At 54.6% G+C, this 16,512-nt stretch overlaps 1 protein-coding gene across 13 annotated transcripts in view; it reads left to right on the forward strand.

Annotated features, from left to right (window-relative positions):
- RGS3 (regulator of G protein signaling 3) overlaps positions 1-11,043 on the forward strand; it is a 139,186-nt gene extending 128,143 nt beyond the window's left edge. For 12 of the 13 annotated variants that reach the window (XM_081065281.1, XM_081065289.1, XM_081065290.1 and 9 more), the window contains 5 exons: positions 5,348-5,412; positions 7,989-8,090; positions 8,487-8,548; positions 9,147-9,313; positions 10,088-11,043. In XM_081065281.1, coding sequence (XP_080921407.1) covers positions 5,348-5,412; positions 7,989-8,090; positions 8,487-8,548; positions 9,147-9,313; positions 10,088-10,273 — 582 coding nt within the window. In that variant the 3' untranslated portion in view covers positions 10,274-11,043. Of the gene's footprint in view, positions 1-5,347; positions 5,413-7,675; positions 7,891-7,988; positions 8,091-8,486; positions 8,549-9,146; positions 9,314-10,087 lie in introns of those variants that run through there. The other variant, XM_081065288.1, reaches the window with a different exon arrangement.
- Positions 11,044-16,512: the final 5,469 nt, after the last annotated feature.

The raw sequence follows: 16,512 nt of genomic DNA on the forward strand, positions 1-16,512 counted from the left end.
TGCAGTAAGAAGCGTACCCTTGTCAAGGGGAAGCAAGGTCCAGGATGGACAAGCACCCATCCCTCACCAGCAGTGGGCTCTGGGAAAGTCCCTGCCCCTCTTTGAGCCTCAGTTTCCTCACTAGTGAAATGGATAGGATAATAACAACCCCTGTGTACGGGTGCTGGGAAGATTACATAGCCCAACTAGGGGAAAGGGTTTAGGGCAGTACTGGCACTCAGCACCTGCTGGGTGCTCCATAAATGGGAGTCATGTTGACGAGAAGGAGAGGGGCGGGGAGGAGGAGGACGACAGCAGCAGCAAGTGGAGTACCAGTGATCCCAACATTCACCAAGTACCTCCAGCTCCCTTTTCTCGCCTTCACAACACTGCTGAGAGGTGGGCCCAGCTGTGCTTGTCTTATGGTAGGGAGCCTGAGGCTGAGGGTGGAGTGTTTTGTCCCAGGCCACACAGCGAGTGCAGTTGGACAGTGGCCAACTTGTGGCCCTTGTCCAGTCCTCTCTGGTTCTCCCCCAGGCCCTGTGTACCTCATGCTGGTGAGGGGCAGGGGCTCGGGGCTGGCAGCTGGGGAGGCAGTGGTTCCCCCACGACTTCCATCTTCCTGGCGTAGGCCTGGCTTTGCTGGGAGGATCAGCTGACGCTGCCAGGCCCTGCCAGGCAGTGCCAAGCAAGGGTGAAGAGGAGAGGGTGCAGTCTTCAGGCTGTGGAGTCAGACAGACCCTGTCTCAGCTCTGCCTCCTCCTTCCTGGTCCTGAGACCTTGGCCAAGTTAAATCTTTCTCCAAGCTTCAGTTTTCTCTTATAAAATGGGAAGGCTTCAGTCTGCACGGAGTTCTCCAGGGATTTAAGAAGGTTGCAGTACGTAGTAAGCTCTGTGCACTTATTACGATGATGAGATGAGACCCGGGAGGGCCAGACAGAGCTGGTGTAGCCTTGTGGTGGTCATTGTCCTGCTGTGTGGCTAAGCTGAGGCTGCCTGGAATGCAAGTTGTCTGTGACAGTGTGAAAGTCCCTACGGTGCCCCTCCCCCTAGCTATCATCCCGCCCTCTTATGCACTGAGCAATTTCTACTGTGAGCATAAGTATCCGAACCAGACAGACCTGAGAGGTGGTCTGCTGGGCCAAGTGCGGCTGCCTGAGGTCTAGAAAGAAGACCCTTCAAAGTTAACCTTTGTGGCAGGCCCTGGGTCGGGCTCCCTGTGCTAAGTTGAGTTGTCTCACAGTGCCCTCTGCTGCCAAACCTCTGCCTTGCCAGCTGCTCCCTGGAGGCCATGCAGGGCAGATCCAGAGGCCTCCATCAGCCCTTTTCCTGGGAGCCAGGGAAACCCCAGAGAACCTGTGTTTGGGCCAGGATGCACTTCACTCCAGCCTGCCTGGCTCAGCGAGTCCGCAGTCATTCTTTGTCAGTGAGGAGACAGAGGCTGGGGCTCCTCGTGGACCATGCTGCCTTGTCCCCTCCTGTAGGAGGCTGGCTTGTGCAGAGGCTATCAGCAAGGGTGCCAACCCTCCCAGACTCAGCTCCCCGCCTAGGCCAGAGGTCACACGAGAGGGCCCCTAAGTTGCCTTCCATCTCCAAGGCATGATAATACCTTCCGGCCTCCTATTTGAGAAAAGCCTAAAGAACAATTATTTCCTATGTCTAAATAAATAAGTGTAGAATTTAGGGCCAGTGTTTCCACAGGTTCCATGGGTTCTGCCAGGCTGGGATGGTCAGAGAAGTCGGGTCAGGACCAATAGGGGAACAGGTGAGGCCAGGCTCGAGGAGAGCCCGCAGTCATGGGTGAGCTCTGGAACAGAACTGGAAACTCTGCTACTTGCCAGCTTGCAGAGTCCTGGCAAGTAACTGAACTGCTCTGGGCCTCAGTCTCCTCAGCTGTAAACTGGGGGAAATACCAGCAAATAGCTCTTCGAATTGTTGCGAAGATTAAATTAGGTAGTTGTTATGACACTTGAGCTCAGGGCCTGGCACATAGTGAGTGCTCAAGAAATAACAGCAATAAGCATGATGCCTGACAGTTATTGAGCGAGCATGTCCTCGGATAGGCACTAGGTTTACGCTGGGTACTTCCCATGTGTTCGGTAACCTCGTCACAGCCCTCTGAGTGGGTCTAATTATCACCCTCGTTTTACAAAGAAAGAAACCAAGGCACAGAGAGGGAATGTAAATTGGCTAAAGTCTGTTAACTAATGAATGACTGAGCTGGGTTTCAAATCTAGGCAGTTTAGAATCTGAGCTCTTAACCACTACTGTGATGATAGTTCTAATTACAATTACAATTATAATTATTATTCCAAGAGGCAGTGAGCTCCCGGCCCCTGGAGGTGGCAGGGTAGGGCTGGGCAGACCCAAGGGATTCCTGCCTGGAGTGGGGGTGTGAGGGGGGGCTGCCTGGTCTGGGCTTGCCTCCATTTTCTTTTCAGCAGGGAGAGTTGCATAGTGTAGAAATGGCGGTAGCAGATGGGAAAGAGAGTTCCTCTGTGTGCTGGGCTCTGGTCTTGTTGCAGCTTCTGGAGAGAGGAGCCTTGGGAGCCACTCGGGGGCTGGAAGTCAGAACCCCAACTTTCCATCTCAGTTTCTTTTCTTTCTGGCCCACAGCCCACCCCCAACCCCCTTGGTGCCTGGGTTTCCCTCCCAGAGCCAGAGCTGTCCAGCCCCTCTATCAGGCTGATTGGCGTGGGCTGGTCCCTGCGAAGATGACCCCCTCCCAGCAGTGGAAGGAAGAGCCCATTTCCCAGCAGTGCAGAGGCTGGGGATGGCGGGTGGGAGTGGTCCACAGGCCCATTGTGTGGGCCCGATAAAGTGCGGAAGCTGAGGTTAGAATGGGAGGAAGCCCAGCACCGGGCCCTTTCCCACGGGTGGGGGCTGTGGGCACTGCCTCGCCAGGCCAGTGTGACCGCAGCCTGTATGTGCAATGGGGTAACCGCAGTGACACTCACTGGGCAGTGAACACTGGCGTCCCCTGGTTACGGAGGGCGCCCGGTGTGCCAGGGTTGGGCCATGGGGGCCCAGACATTTTCCTGGTGAATCTTCCAACAGTTGGGTGTGTGGTTATCGTCACATGAACCTATTGCAGGTGCTGCTCCTTCCATGGGGGATGCCTTCATGATTCTCCCACATCCCTCTAGCTAACACAGCTAAAGAAGCTGAAGCTGAGAGGCCGCGAAACTTCTCCAAAGTCAGTGGAAGCAGGATCTATGCCCAGGCCTGGCTGCAAACCGAGCACTGGAATCACACACCACAGATGGGCGTGTGCCTGTGTGTGCACGTACACACATGTGTTTACCATCTTGGTGGGGCAGCATTCTCAGGAAGGAGGCGGCATTTCCCCTGAATCTTTCACTGAAAACATTCAAAATGTGCCCTGTCCTTGCATTTGAGTAGCACCATCCTCTGGCGGAGAAACGCACAGCTTGAATCCAGACAGACGTACATTCTAGCTGTCAAATGCTGGATATCCTTGGGCAAATGACTGAACTTCTCTGAGCCTCTGTTTACTTTATGGACTTACTCTGAATATACTGAGATAGTATCTGGATAATGACCATTCCGAGGGCTGGAGCATTATAAGCTCTGTAAATGATGCTATGCTTCATCTGTCCATCTGTTGGTCCATCCATCCATTCATCTCTCTGTCCGTCCATCCGTCCGTCCGTCCGTCCGTCCGTCCAACCATCCATCCAACCATCCATCCATCCATCCATCCATCCATCCATCCATCCATCCATCCATCCATCCATGAGTGCTCCACTGAGGCTAGTTGCTCCCCCTTCTGGCTATCCTTGGATTACTTTTCTTTCCAGAAATAAGAAAACAGTATTTTAAGGCTTAGTCCTTCTTCTTTATGTTACAAATGAGGAAACTGAGGCTTAGGGGCTCATGAGGAGTCAGAGCTGAAATCCATACCTGGTGGCCTTCTGTCTTCTCTTGGGACATAGTGTCCAAGCTCATCCATCTCTGAGCTCTAGCTCCTTTGCTGTCTCAGATGTTTTCTGGGCTCCGGCTCTGGGATGGCAAGGTTGGGGCCCTGGGTTTCTCCTGGAGGAGGACAGACAGGCACAGGCAGGACGAAGTAGGCAGGGTGACCCCAGCAGAGATGGTGGGAGTCTGGAGTGGTCTGGAGGAGAGGAGGAGAGGCGGACTGGGGGGAGGCGGACACTAGAGAGAAGAGGAGAGGGCATTCCAGGAAGGGGGCACAGCAGACGCAAAGGCAAGGAGATGGGGGTGGCGGTGGGGGAATCTGTGGGCTACAATGCAGCGCTGGCGGATAAAGTTACAGGCTTTGAATCAAGCAGGAAGGGTCTCAAGATGCATCTTTCTCAGTCTGCTTTCCTTCTCACTGATTCATTCATTCGTTCGACACATATATTGAGCTCCCGTGTCCCAGGCCCAGTGAGGGTGACCCAGACACAGGTCTTGCTCTTGGGCACTCACAGTGGAGGAGACAGATTTGGAAGAAGCCATTTCAGGTGTAGTGGGGACCTCAAAAGGGGTAAAGGGGACACAGCCTTGGTCTAGGTGTCGGGGAGGGCCTCCCCGGTGAGGAGGCATTTAAGCGACTTTCCTGAGATCTGGTTCTTTTCTGAGGCTGGGTCTTAGGAGGAATCCCAAAGGCACTCTCCATGGAAGGAGTACACATGCAAAGGCCTGAGGTGAGGGGGCAGGGCAGGTGAAGACGTTCTGTTTGGTTGCAGGGCAGGGTTGAGGAGGTTTCTGGAGCAGGAGTGGGGCTGGGGAGGTAACTGAAGGAGTGGTAACTAATGTTCAAGTAGAACTTTCTGCCCAGAACCTAATACGTCTGACCCTGTACGTCATGTTGTGGAGTTCAGACCTTACCCTGAGGCACTAGGGAGCCATGGAAAGTTTTAAGGCAGAAGAGGTGTTCCTAGGCCTGTGTAATTACTTTGCATACTGCTGACCAATCCCCGGGTTCTTTCAAACCTCAGAATCCTGAATTAGCTAGGCATGATGCCGATTTTGAAATTAAGAAATTGAGGTTCAGAGAGGGACAGCAATTGGCCAAGTCACACAGCAGAACCCCAACTGAAGCCTTGCTCTCTGGCCTGCCCTACTGCCTCGCCTTTAGTGCTGCGTCTCTGGCTTCTCCTCAGCAAACCAGGTTCTCGGTGCACTAGGAGGAGACCCCTTGGGCTGGAGGCTCTGCCAAGCCAGCTGTGCTCCATAGACAGGCTGTTTCCAGTAGTGGGGTCTCCTTCCCTCACCTGTTCTGTGAGAAGTGGGAGCTTTGGGGGCGGGAAGCTGGTTGGCAGGAGCTATTGGGCCCCTGAGCCTCTTTGCTAAGGCAGCAGCCCGATACCCAGACTGCAACATGTCTGTCTTTTCTCTGCAGATGAGCGGGGTCGACACGGTTGGGGATGATGATGAAGGCTCCCGGAAGAGAAAGAGCAAAAATCTGTATGTTGGAAAGATCCATGGCTCTCACCTTTGCGATCAGCGAGGCTCTCTCCACCCCTCTTCTTTCTCTGCCCTTGGGCTTGTCTCTCTTCCAGGGGTACAGGTGGGGAGAAGGGGCTACACGCAGTCCTGTCCCCGACAGACACCGGTGGACAGCAGGATCTTGAGACTCAGCAGTGGCCTCAGGGTCGGGTCACCACTGTCTCAGCATCCACGCATGAGGCTGGGTGCTGATTCATTACCTAGAAGCCACAGGGATCCAAGCAGAAGTAACCAGCCAGGTTGCCCTGGCCCGGGCCAAGCCTCTGAGCCAAATAGTGGCTGAGTGACCGCAACAAGTTCTTTGCTCCCTCAACAGACAGTTAGTTCATAGGGTCCCGTTTTTCCTTTTGAGCTCTGAAATCTAACAGTCTTGGGCATTGCCAGGAGGGGGCGCTGCTGGCACACAGTGTGGTCTCATACTCCCCAAGCCATTCACATGCAGAGCCCTCATGCTTTCGTTTTGGAGATTTGTTAGAGGTGCCAGTTACCAGGAGGTGTGGGGAATCTCCTCGGGCCTCCTCGGCTAGAGGCCCTGGAGATGGCAGAGAGGGACAGGATGAAGCTGTAGGGCACATGGAACCCTCTCCCCTGCAGGTCCTGTCGTGCCCACCAATCTGCACAAACTGGGCCTGGGGGAGGAGAACAGGGAGCCTTCTCAGATGCCTCCTGCATCCTTTTTCCCTGGCCTCGACCTTATCCGGGGTCCACTGCCCTAGCAACTCTGCCTCCCCTGCCTTCTCCAGTTTCTCGCGGCAGTTGCAGTCTGCTCTCTGCAGCCAGGAGCAATCATACTTTCTAGGAAAGGTGAAACACACAAACCAAAACAGTCCTTTGTACCAGCCATCTGGTCCAGGCCAGAGCTGCTGTGGGTGGTGCTCTCAGGGATGGAGCAGTGGAGGACAGGGCTCCCACTCCCAGCCCCCCAGGGCTCTCTGAGGGCCCTGAGCCTCACCAGAGGGCTGCCAGTCCCTGGACTCCTTGGTCCTATCTCACTGGCTTAGAACCTGCTAGACAGAGCCAGGTCCTCATCGCTGGACAGCTGCCCCAAACCCCAGGGAGCGTGTAAACCTCCGTTCCTAAGCTTGAGCACTTTTGCCATTGTACTAAAGCTTTGTGTGCGTTTTCTCCTTGCCTTGAAACAACCGAGCGGATGGTAGGTAATTTTATAATCCCTGTTTAACAGAAGAGAAAACTTGACGTTCAGTGAGGTGAAGTAACTTAACAAAGGGCACACAGTTGGTAACTGCTGGAGCTGGGATTTGAACCGAGGTTCTCTGGCTCCAGAGTCTCACTTAACCTTTACGAGGTCACTTCCTTCAGTCACACGGGGTGTTCCATAGGTCATAGTGCCATTTGAAGCTTGAATAACTTCAGAAATACAAGTGCTACAAAGTTACAAAACACATTTGAAAGTTTAATTATTTAAATTTCTTTTACACTTACTTAGCTGTGTGATTTTGATCATACATTCTCAACTTTTGGTTTCAGTCAGCATTTTTTATCCTTAATCAGAAGGATGGAGACCAAAATTATTTTTTGTTATTCAAAAATCATAAAACTAAATGTGTCTTAAACCTTAAACAATTAAACTTTCAAAAGGTGTACTTGAAAGTTGATAGGATTTGTACTTCTGAATTTATTCAAGCTTAAAGTTGTACTAAAACTTTTTGGGCATGCTGCGTGTTCATGGATGGAAGAACCCAAAGCCAGTGACTAAAGCTGAGGGGCCAGCTGAGGAGTTCTTCTCTGAGGTACCCAGGGTAGGGGGTCTAGGCGGAAGAGAGGATGTGAGCAGAAGCATGGGACATTTAACCCCTTTCCTGCCAGCAGCTTTGCCCAGTGCTGAAATGTGCCACCTTGGGGGGGTGTGGCAACACTAAAAATAGTTCTTGGCTAAAAATAGCCAGTCCTGCCACCCTGGTGCACAGAGCCTTCCCTCCTTCCCTTCTTCCCCTCCCAGCAAATTGCTGACTTGTTTTCTCCTCCTCCCCACCCCCTCCGCCCCATGCTGCCATGGCAACAGGGGAGGCCAGTCACAAATAACTGGATCTGGCTTCCTGCCTGGGCCAGCCCCAGAGGCCGCCCCTTGCAGACACATGCCCCTTTCACAGGCTCCCTCTCAGGGTTGGCCAGAAGGGATACTTTTTTCCCTGTCCTGGTCCCTCCCATTTCCTGGCTCCTCCTGTCTGAGTCCCAGCCCAGCCCATGCCTGGGTGTCCAGTAGTCCGGCTGGGACCCCAGTAAGCACTAGGCTGCAGCCTGCACTGTTACTGCCTCCCTGCCTGCTGCCCGGAACTCTGGGGTGGGGGGCAGGAGCCTCGGGGTGCTCTCTGCACACTTTCCTTGGTCCCAAGTTTTGGGGGGCTCTGCAGAGATGCTCCGAGGCATGTACCTCACACGCAACGGGAATCTACAAAGGCGGCACACGATGAAGGAGTAGGTGCCCTCGCCTCAGCCCACGGCTTCCCCAGCCTGAATGTGCAGGGGCCGAGTGGGCCAGGCTGACCGACCCCCTTCTCTGCTTCTGCCCCCAGAGCCAAGGACATGAAGAACAAGCTGGGCATCTTCAGGCGGCGGAACGAGTCCCCCGGGGCTCAGCCAGCAAGCAAGGCGGACAAAGTGACGAAGTCATTCAAGTAGGTGCTCCTGGGCATCCCCGGGACCCCTCAGGCACTCACGGGTCCCCTGGGTAGCAAGGCTGGTGGTGGGGTTCCAGGGGAAGGGGTGTTGCTGGCTTGATCCTGCTCTGGGTTGGATGGAGGCTCTCACAGAGAGAGCCTGGTACCTGCCAGCAGCAGCCCTCCGGGGGAACAGCTGCATTGGGAAGGACTGCCAGGCAGGGCGGAGGTGGGGGCTAGAAGTGATGCTGGCCCCAAGAAAGGTGGTGGGCCCCTTTCTGGGCTTCCCATTTGGGCTCAGCCGCTGCTGGGCCAAGGGCAGCTAACAGAGGCTCCCCAGACCTGCCATTCCATGTCCCCAGGGCCTGACGGTGCCCTCGCTGTGCCCTGACTGTACCTTCCCTCTCCCCTCAGGCCCACCTCAGAGGAAGCCCTCAAGTGGGGAGAGTCCTTGGAGAAGCTGCTGCTTCACAAATGTAAGTGGGGGCCAGTGGCCTGTTCCCCCTCCCTGTGTTCTCTCTCTCCCGTCTGTCCTGTCTTCCTCTCCCAGACCAGAGTGCGACTGGTCCTGGAAAGGTTGCCTTTCCCTCTTTGCTGGGTTTAGTTAAGTGTCCCTGCTGTTGGGAGAGGCTGAGCCCAGGCTGAGGCCCTTGGTCTGGCCTTGGAGCTGGCTTCGGCCAGCCCCTCCCTGTCCATGGGAGCTGGCACTGCCTGCTAGAGGCCGTTGGGACCTGTGTGCTAATACCCATGTTCCCAGAATAAATACTAATAAACATTTCCATGTACTGAGGTCTTACACTGGGCTGAATGTGGCCACCGTTTCATGGGCAGGATCCCCTCTGATCTTCGCAGGGCTCCAGGAGACAGGGTGATGGTCCCCATTTTATGGATGAGGAGACTGAGGCACAATTGGGGAGAGACCTGCCCAAGGCCCACAAAGAGGCAATGGCAGGGGTGAGACCCCGTCCCAGGGCTCCTGGCATCTGTATCCTAAAGGCCCCAGAATAAGCTAGGGTCCTGAGGGCATGAGGGGCTGGTTCTGCTCTCACCCAGAGTCTGGGCTTCTCCTTACAGATGGGTTAGCAGTGTTCCAGGCCTTCCTTCGCACTGAATTTAGTGAGGAGAACCTGGAATTTTGGCTGGCATGCGAGGACTTCAAGAAGGTCAAGTCCCAGTCCAAAATGGCAGCCAAGGCCAAGAAGATCTTCGCTGAGTACATCGCAATCCAGGCGTGCAAGGAGGTAGGGCCTCAGGCCGGGCCCTCAGGCCCTCGTCCTCGTGTGCAGTGGCCTCTCCATGACTGGGATTGTCTGGCAGCCTCAGGGAGGAGCTCAGGAAGGGGGGACGCCAGAGTGAGTCTTGGGGACTGTGTGCCCAGTGTGGAAAGGAAGCAAGCTGGGGCCTCAGGAAGAACTGAATTCCGTTGATAACAAAAATGGCCTGTTGAGGTGCTAAGCCTTTTATGAATGGGCTCTCGTATTTAACCCCCACGACCATCTATAAAATGGGTTTTAGTATTATCTTCATTTTAAAAATGAGGGACCGCCTTGGAGAGCCTAATCATAGTACCTAACATCTATTGAGTGCTTACTGTTTGCCGTCACTATGTGCAAAGTAGCCAGGATGATCTATTGCTTTAATCCCTATCTGTTTATTATGGAGGATTCTCCTTCATTTGCACAACTCTTGGAAGAATCTACTATTATTCTTGATCTATCTATAAGACAACTGAGGCTCAGAGCACTTAAGTGACTTGCTTAAAGCCACACATGTAGGTGTGGCACTGCTGGGATTTGAAGCTGGGCAGCCTGACTCTAAAGGTGGTGTTTTCAGGCCCTGGAGTAAGTGACCGAGCCAGGACTTGAGTCTGCTGACCCGAGGGCCTCCACTCTGAACCTTAAAATGTGCAGCAGAAGGGCTTGGAGGTGAAACGCTGGCTAGGTCCCAGCCCCGGCCCTGGCCCTCCGGCCAGCCCCCTGCAGACAGCCCTGACCATGCCGCCTCTACCCCTGCAGGTAAACCTGGACTCATATACACGGGAGCGCACCAAGGACAACCTGCAGAGCGTCACACGGGGCTGCTTTGATCTGGCACAAAAGCGCATCTTTGGGCTCATGGAAAAGGACTCGTACCCACGCTTCCTCCGCTCTGACCTCTACCTAGACCTCATTAACCAGAAGAAAATGAGTCCCCCACTTTAGGGGCCTCAGGGTAGAGCTCAGCATTCACACCAGGCGGGCTGGGCCCCCTCCCACGTCTCCCTCTCCCCTGCGACAGAGTGGGCAACCAAGCCCCCGGAGGCCGTATCTCCGGGCAGACAGATGGACATTTGGATGAGAGGCCTGGACCAAGAGATGCCCAGGCCACTGGAGAGAAGGACTGGCCTCGTTGGGTCTCCACCGCCCTGGTACGAGGGGGCCCACGGGCTCCGGCAGGTCAGGGGCCCTGGCTGAGCCGATCAGAGCTGCTGCTCCCAGCTGTGGAGACCGTGCATTGACCAAGTTCCTTCAAGAACTGGCTGATAGGGCAGGGGTGAGGCCCAGGCTCCAGGGCTCTACAGGGGCGCCGCGGGGCTCAGGGCTCAGATCCCTGCCTTGAGTTTTATTTATTTAAACAGTAGTAGGATGTTTGGCACGTCATCCTGTAATAGGAAACCTTTGCCTCATCAGTTTTCCTAATTTACAAGTGCAATATTTTAACCAACGCCTTGTGAAAAGCCACCTTGCAGAGGCGGTGGCCATCATTTTCCAGTTTCAGGGGTTTTTCTGGTTCCAGGCACCAGTGATGGGTAGCTGGGCCTCGTGGACTGATTAGGCCTGGAGGGTCAGGTGCTGCAGCCTGGCCTCCCACAGAGACCCAGCACCCCTGAGTGAGGTGTCCTTCAGGGGCTCCGGGAAAGCATGAGACCCTCAGACCACACAGCAGCCAAGTTCTGGAGCAAATAAAAGGCCTGTGTTATTTCTTGTTCTTGACCCTTTGTGTGTGTTCCTGGTTTGGAGGCTTCCCAAGGTTCGGTAGTTGGGCTGCTAGTCCAGCTTCTCCTCTCTAGCCGTCACCTGCCTCCCATCCTGGAGCCATAGACATGATAAGACCGGTGAAAGCTGCTCCCTGACAACCGCTGCCTCTGTGCCAGACACTCTGCCATGCTTGCTCCATTTGTCACCTCATGTTCTCAGCAAGCCTGGGAGGTGGCGGTTATCGCCATTTTACATATGAGGAGAAGGAAGCACAGGCAGGGAAGGTGACTTGTCCAAGGTCACAGCCGGCAAGTGGCAGAGGCAGGTTCAGCCTAAGCCTGACTGGCTGCAAAACTCTGGATCTCTGTCTTCTCCCAGCTACAGGATGGAGTCCTAACTTGGCCACTAACTGGCTGTGTGACCTTTGCTTCCTTTAGTTCCTTTACTTCTCTGCCCTGCCACACCTTGACATTCTAGTGGCACTTTCAGGTGGTACAGGAATGGATGGTGGCTGTGGATGGGTCCAGAATCTCTGGCAGGGCAGTGGCTGCAGATGGGCAGGCTCACAGAGGCCTTTAGGACAGAAGGAAGAGCTGGGGAAGTGACGGGGGTAGGGTTCACAGAGTCTGTCAGTGGCTCTGGGGAAGGTTTCTCCCTCTGTGTCTAACAGGAGAAGCAAATTTAGGAAAGGCCTGGTACAGAGCCGCCGTTCAGGGGAGGCTCTGGGGCACTCTCCTGGACGGGGGGAAGCCCAGAACTCAGGCCAAGCTGATGCCAAAACTGCCAGGCTCTGGGGCCAGGGCATGGCCTGGGGTGGGGACTGGCCCCGACGGGCTGACTTAGGTAAAGCCGGGCTGAGTTTGTGCAGAGGGGATGGACCCCATCTCCTTGGATCTTGGTCCCTGCTTGGGGGTCCTGGGTACAGTTCTGCCACTGAGGATGTGAAGATGCGAAGGACATGGGGCCGTGCAGCCCTCTCCTCCCTGCTTTCTCCATAGGGAGAACAGCAGAAGTGGTGGTTCCTGGAGGCCTAACTGGGGCCAGGCATACAGTCGGTGCTCAATACGTGTTACAGCCTCTTTTGCCTAGCACCAGAGTGTGAGCATCTCCAGGAATGGACTGGGTGTTCTTCCCGGCACCGGACCTGGCCCATGAGCCCTGTTTGGCTGTGTAAACAATGAAGGGGATCCCCCCCCCCACCGCACCGTGGAGCTACCAGCACCTCCATGAGGCAGGAAGGGGAGGGAACAGAGATGTGGCATCTCTGCTTGGAGGAGACACGGCCCACAAGGAGACTCACCTTCCCCTTTCTGTATTCCAGGGATTTAGCCCCCCTCCAGGCCCTACAGCCTCCCATCCCCAAGTTGCCATAGAAACCCAAGTCCAGGAGAACAAAGTCAGGCAGATGGAATTCCCATTTTGGAAGGCCCCATTGCCTGGTTTCCATTACTCACACCCTGGTCCCTTGGCCTCAGAGGGGCTTTGGCTACTCTGGAGAACAGCCTGGAAAGGCGCCTGGATCTTCCTGTGCCGGGCCCACCTGGGATCCTGGGGGACTTGGGCACAGCCCCTCCCCTGCCCCCCCACCTTGGGACCTTAGGCCTCAGTCTCCTCACCTGTGCAGCGTTGTTTGGGCTGTTTTTCATAGGTGAGGGGAAGGAACAGGCTTCGTGGTCTCTGTCTGCAATGCCAGACCTGTCAGTGGGGGATCTGCGAGCTGTGAGGTCAGTGTGCCCAGCTCCCTCCCCATCCCACAGGTGGGTAGACAGAGGTGGAGGGAGGGGAGCAGTACGTGTGAGGGGAGAGGCCCAGAGCCTGGAGTCGGGCTCTAAGATTCAGCTCCTGGCTCCCCACTGACTACTGGCCACAAATCTTTGAAAAAATCACATGACTTCTCTTTGCCTCAGTTTTCTCATCTATAAATTGTACATATTGGCAACTACCCCAGAGTAGTGGTGACTGATCGAGGTCAGGCCTGAGGCAAATTTGGCCCAGTGCCTGGCCCAGGGATATGATCCTCCAACATCATTGTTCCGTCACAGGGAGATGGAAGAGCTCATTCTCCAGTTGCCCAAGCCCGGGCTCTACCCTTGTCAGAGTGGACAGGGAGCCTTTAGTCTCAGACCCCACATCCTTGTCCTTCCAGGAACAGTTTTGCTGGAGGACAAAGCAAGCCTGTTCCAGGGAGTAAGTCAGAACAGCCTGTCCCTGTGCCACTGCCCAGTCTTGGCCTGGCTGGGTACAGTTGGGGTCAGTTGGCAAATAGGGTGTGAAAGGTGGAAAAGAGAGAAGGCACAACAGTGCCGCTTGGTTGGAGGCCAGTGGGAAGGGATTCAGCATTGGCCTGCCTGTGCCAACCTCAGCTGACTCCTAACGCTCAACCTCTTGGCGTGGCTGGGGGCAGATATGGCCTCCTAGACTCTTGCTTTGGTCCCAACTGTGGCCTGGTGCCTGGGTTCCTTCTTGGGTTTCTGCTTGCACCTCTCCTGTAACAGGGAGCTCGTTATCTCCCCAAGGCACCTTGGGAAGCCCTGGGAAGCTCCAGGGAATTCTAAAGTTCTTTCCCTGTGAAGTCAGAGTCCTGGGATGCGGATGGGGCAATGGAGGCAGGTCAGCCCCGTTCTCAGACTTCACGTCTCCCTCCGCCCCGCCCCCTCAGCAGACTCCTTCCAGCTCCCTGCCCCCACCTCCCTGCCTTGCTCCTGGGTCCCTACGCTTACTGTCCCCTCTCTGGGTCCCTCCCACTGACATTCTACCCTAGCAAGCCTCTCGGATTCCCCTCTCTTCCCCAAGCTTGCCTCAGGCCCCTGCCGCTCCCTCAGTGCTGAGGCCTCAACAGCCACTGGGCTTCAGAGGCGCTGCTCCTGTGCTCTTGTTTGGCTGACAGTCGGCAACATCTGGGAAACATCTGGCTTTGTCCTCTCCCTGGCCCACTGGAAGGAGGGAAGGGGGTACCCTGGGCCTCCTGCCGCTGAGGTGCCGCTTCTTTGGATTGGAGGAGACGGTGGGGGGTTGAGGAAGACGTGTGTGAGGCTCATCCCCGCCTGCTCAGTGAGGGAATAGCTGGGGTGGGGGAGGACCTGCCAGGTTGCAGAGACAAGATAATAGCGGGGGCCACACACACCAAGGGTGTTCCACGCCTTGCCTGTCAGTCCTCACAACAGGCCTGGAGAAGTTCTGAGTAGTGTGTTCATTTGGCAAATAACAAAGTTAAGGATCAGAGAAAGTGAACACGTATGCCACAGCTAAGCAGGGGCTGGGGCCCTGATCCCTAATTTCCAGGCAGCCTCGCCTTCAGCCAGTCTGAGGGTGAGGGATTTAGTGGCTTCCATTAGGGGCTGTCACCCCAGGTTGTCCTTGACTTGAGGGCAGAGCTTTTCTAAGGCCAAGGAATGGTGGGAGCGGAAGTGTGTGGCGGTATCTGGTCCTGAGTTGAATCTCAGTTCTAGGTAGAGCTGTGTGATAAGTTGCTTGGCCTCTCTGAGTCTTGGTCATCTCATCTATAAAATGGGAAGAGTCATCCACCTCATGGGACTCATGTGGACTCAGTGAGATAATGAATGTGTGTAAACCCCCAGCACAGGGCCAGCCACAGAGGATGGGGGCAGAGGAGGGCGGCCTGGGCTGTGACTGAGTAATCCATGAGGTGAGGTCAGGTCAGGCCAAAGCCCAGCCAGCTGCGCAGGAGGAAGCTGCCCCCGCATTTGCCTCATGGCCAGTTTCTGAAAAGAGATGGTCGGTGACTCAATGACAGGGACAGGCCCCAAGAGGGTGGGGTTGGGTCCCAGGCCCCACGTGGACTCAGCAGCGTCCTACCTGCTGATTCAGGGGCAACAGAACAGCACCTACGCTGTCAGGCAGCGGGCCTGCTCCGCTCTGTCCCAAACCCCTGTGACCTTGAATGAGGCCCCTCCCCCTTCCTGTTGGTTTCTTCTGGAAAACAAGGAGAATTAAGCTTTTCCCCTGTCTGAGGACCTTCTGAAGGGGCAGATGGTGCTTTGTGTGGTGTGAAGGGCTGGGATTCAGGCCAAGTGTGTTTCTGTGGAGTGTGTGTGTGTGTGTGTGTGTGTGTGTGTGTGTGTGTACACATGAGTTGTGAGGAGGCTAAAAACAGAGTTTAACCACTTCCCCAGAGGACTGAGGGGCCCGCTTGGATGCAGCGTCTATTTACCACTTGCCCGTGTCTCGTGGTTCATGCCCCTGGGGAAATTGCCCTGCATATCCTCTAGCCAGGCTAGCTGAGGAAGGATCTGCTGCTTATTTACAAACTTCTTCCCCTGAGGTAAAGTCCTCATCCCAACCTATCTCTGTCACACATGCTGAGACACTTAGCCCATGGCAGAGAAGCGCCTGGGAGCAGGGGAGGGCTCAGTTTGCACCCTGGGGAAAATATAAAAATATGTAGAGGATGGAGAAGGCAAAGCTGATGGTCCCTGGATTAGGGTAGGGAAGGAACCCAGCCCCAGGTCTGGTTCTGCTGCCAATTGTGGCAAGTCCTTCCCCTCACTGGGCCTCACTTTCCCCATCTGAAAAATGGGTGGATGGGTGTTCGAAGTTTTGTCCAGGAGCCATTGACTCTGACACCTCAGGCTGTGGTGCTTCTCCCTCTATTATCCCAGCAAGACCTGGCTCTATCCCTGCAGTGTGTCTGCTGCAGGGGTATGAAGGATGGTGACTAGGAGCGTGGGCTTTGGAGGCTGACAGACCTGGGTTTGAGTTCAGGTTCAGATGTTTATTTACTGTGTGACTTTGGGCAAGTCACTTAACCTATCTGAGCCACTGTGCCCTCATTTATAAAGAGAGGGTAATAGTTCCCACTACTAGAGTTGTTGTGAAGAATAAAATCATGCAGACCTTCTGGTCTGCCTTCAAGTCCTTCCACCTCAGGGTCTTTGTATGTGTGCTTCCCTTCACCTAGAACACTCTTTCCCCACTCCCTTAGTGATTAATGATACTGATGATGATAATAATAGCTAACCTTTATTGAACATTTAATATTTTCCAGGCACTGTGCTGAGTATTTGACTGACGTGTTCTTACTTTATGCTCACAACAACCCCACAAGTTAAGCGCTGGTATTATGAACCACTACAGCGTAGTGTTCTGAGAATACACAATCGAGTCAGATTGCTTGAGGTAACCTCTTGTCCCTTGACCTGGGGCAAGTTTCTTCACTTTCTGGGCCTCGGTTTACCTATCTGTACATGGGGCTAGAAATAGTACCTGTATCATAAGGAAGCTATAATGAGAATTAAAAGTGTTCATATCTGTAAAGTGCTTAGAACAGTGCCTAGCACACTGTAAGTGTGATATAATAGTTTTCTTAACTGAATCTGTTTCTTAGGCAAGAAAACTGAGGCACAGAGAGATTGGGCCTTGTGCAAGGTTACACAGTGAGTGACAAGAGGGAGATGGGATTTGAACCCAGACTGGCTGGCTTCGGGGACCATGCTCTTGAGAGTTAAGCTATATTTCCTTCCCCT

Source organism: Rhinolophus hipposideros (genome assembly GCF_964194185.1).
Source record: "Rhinolophus hipposideros genome assembly, chromosome: 11".
Taxonomy (NCBI): domain Eukaryota; kingdom Metazoa; phylum Chordata; class Mammalia; order Chiroptera; family Rhinolophidae; genus Rhinolophus; species Rhinolophus hipposideros.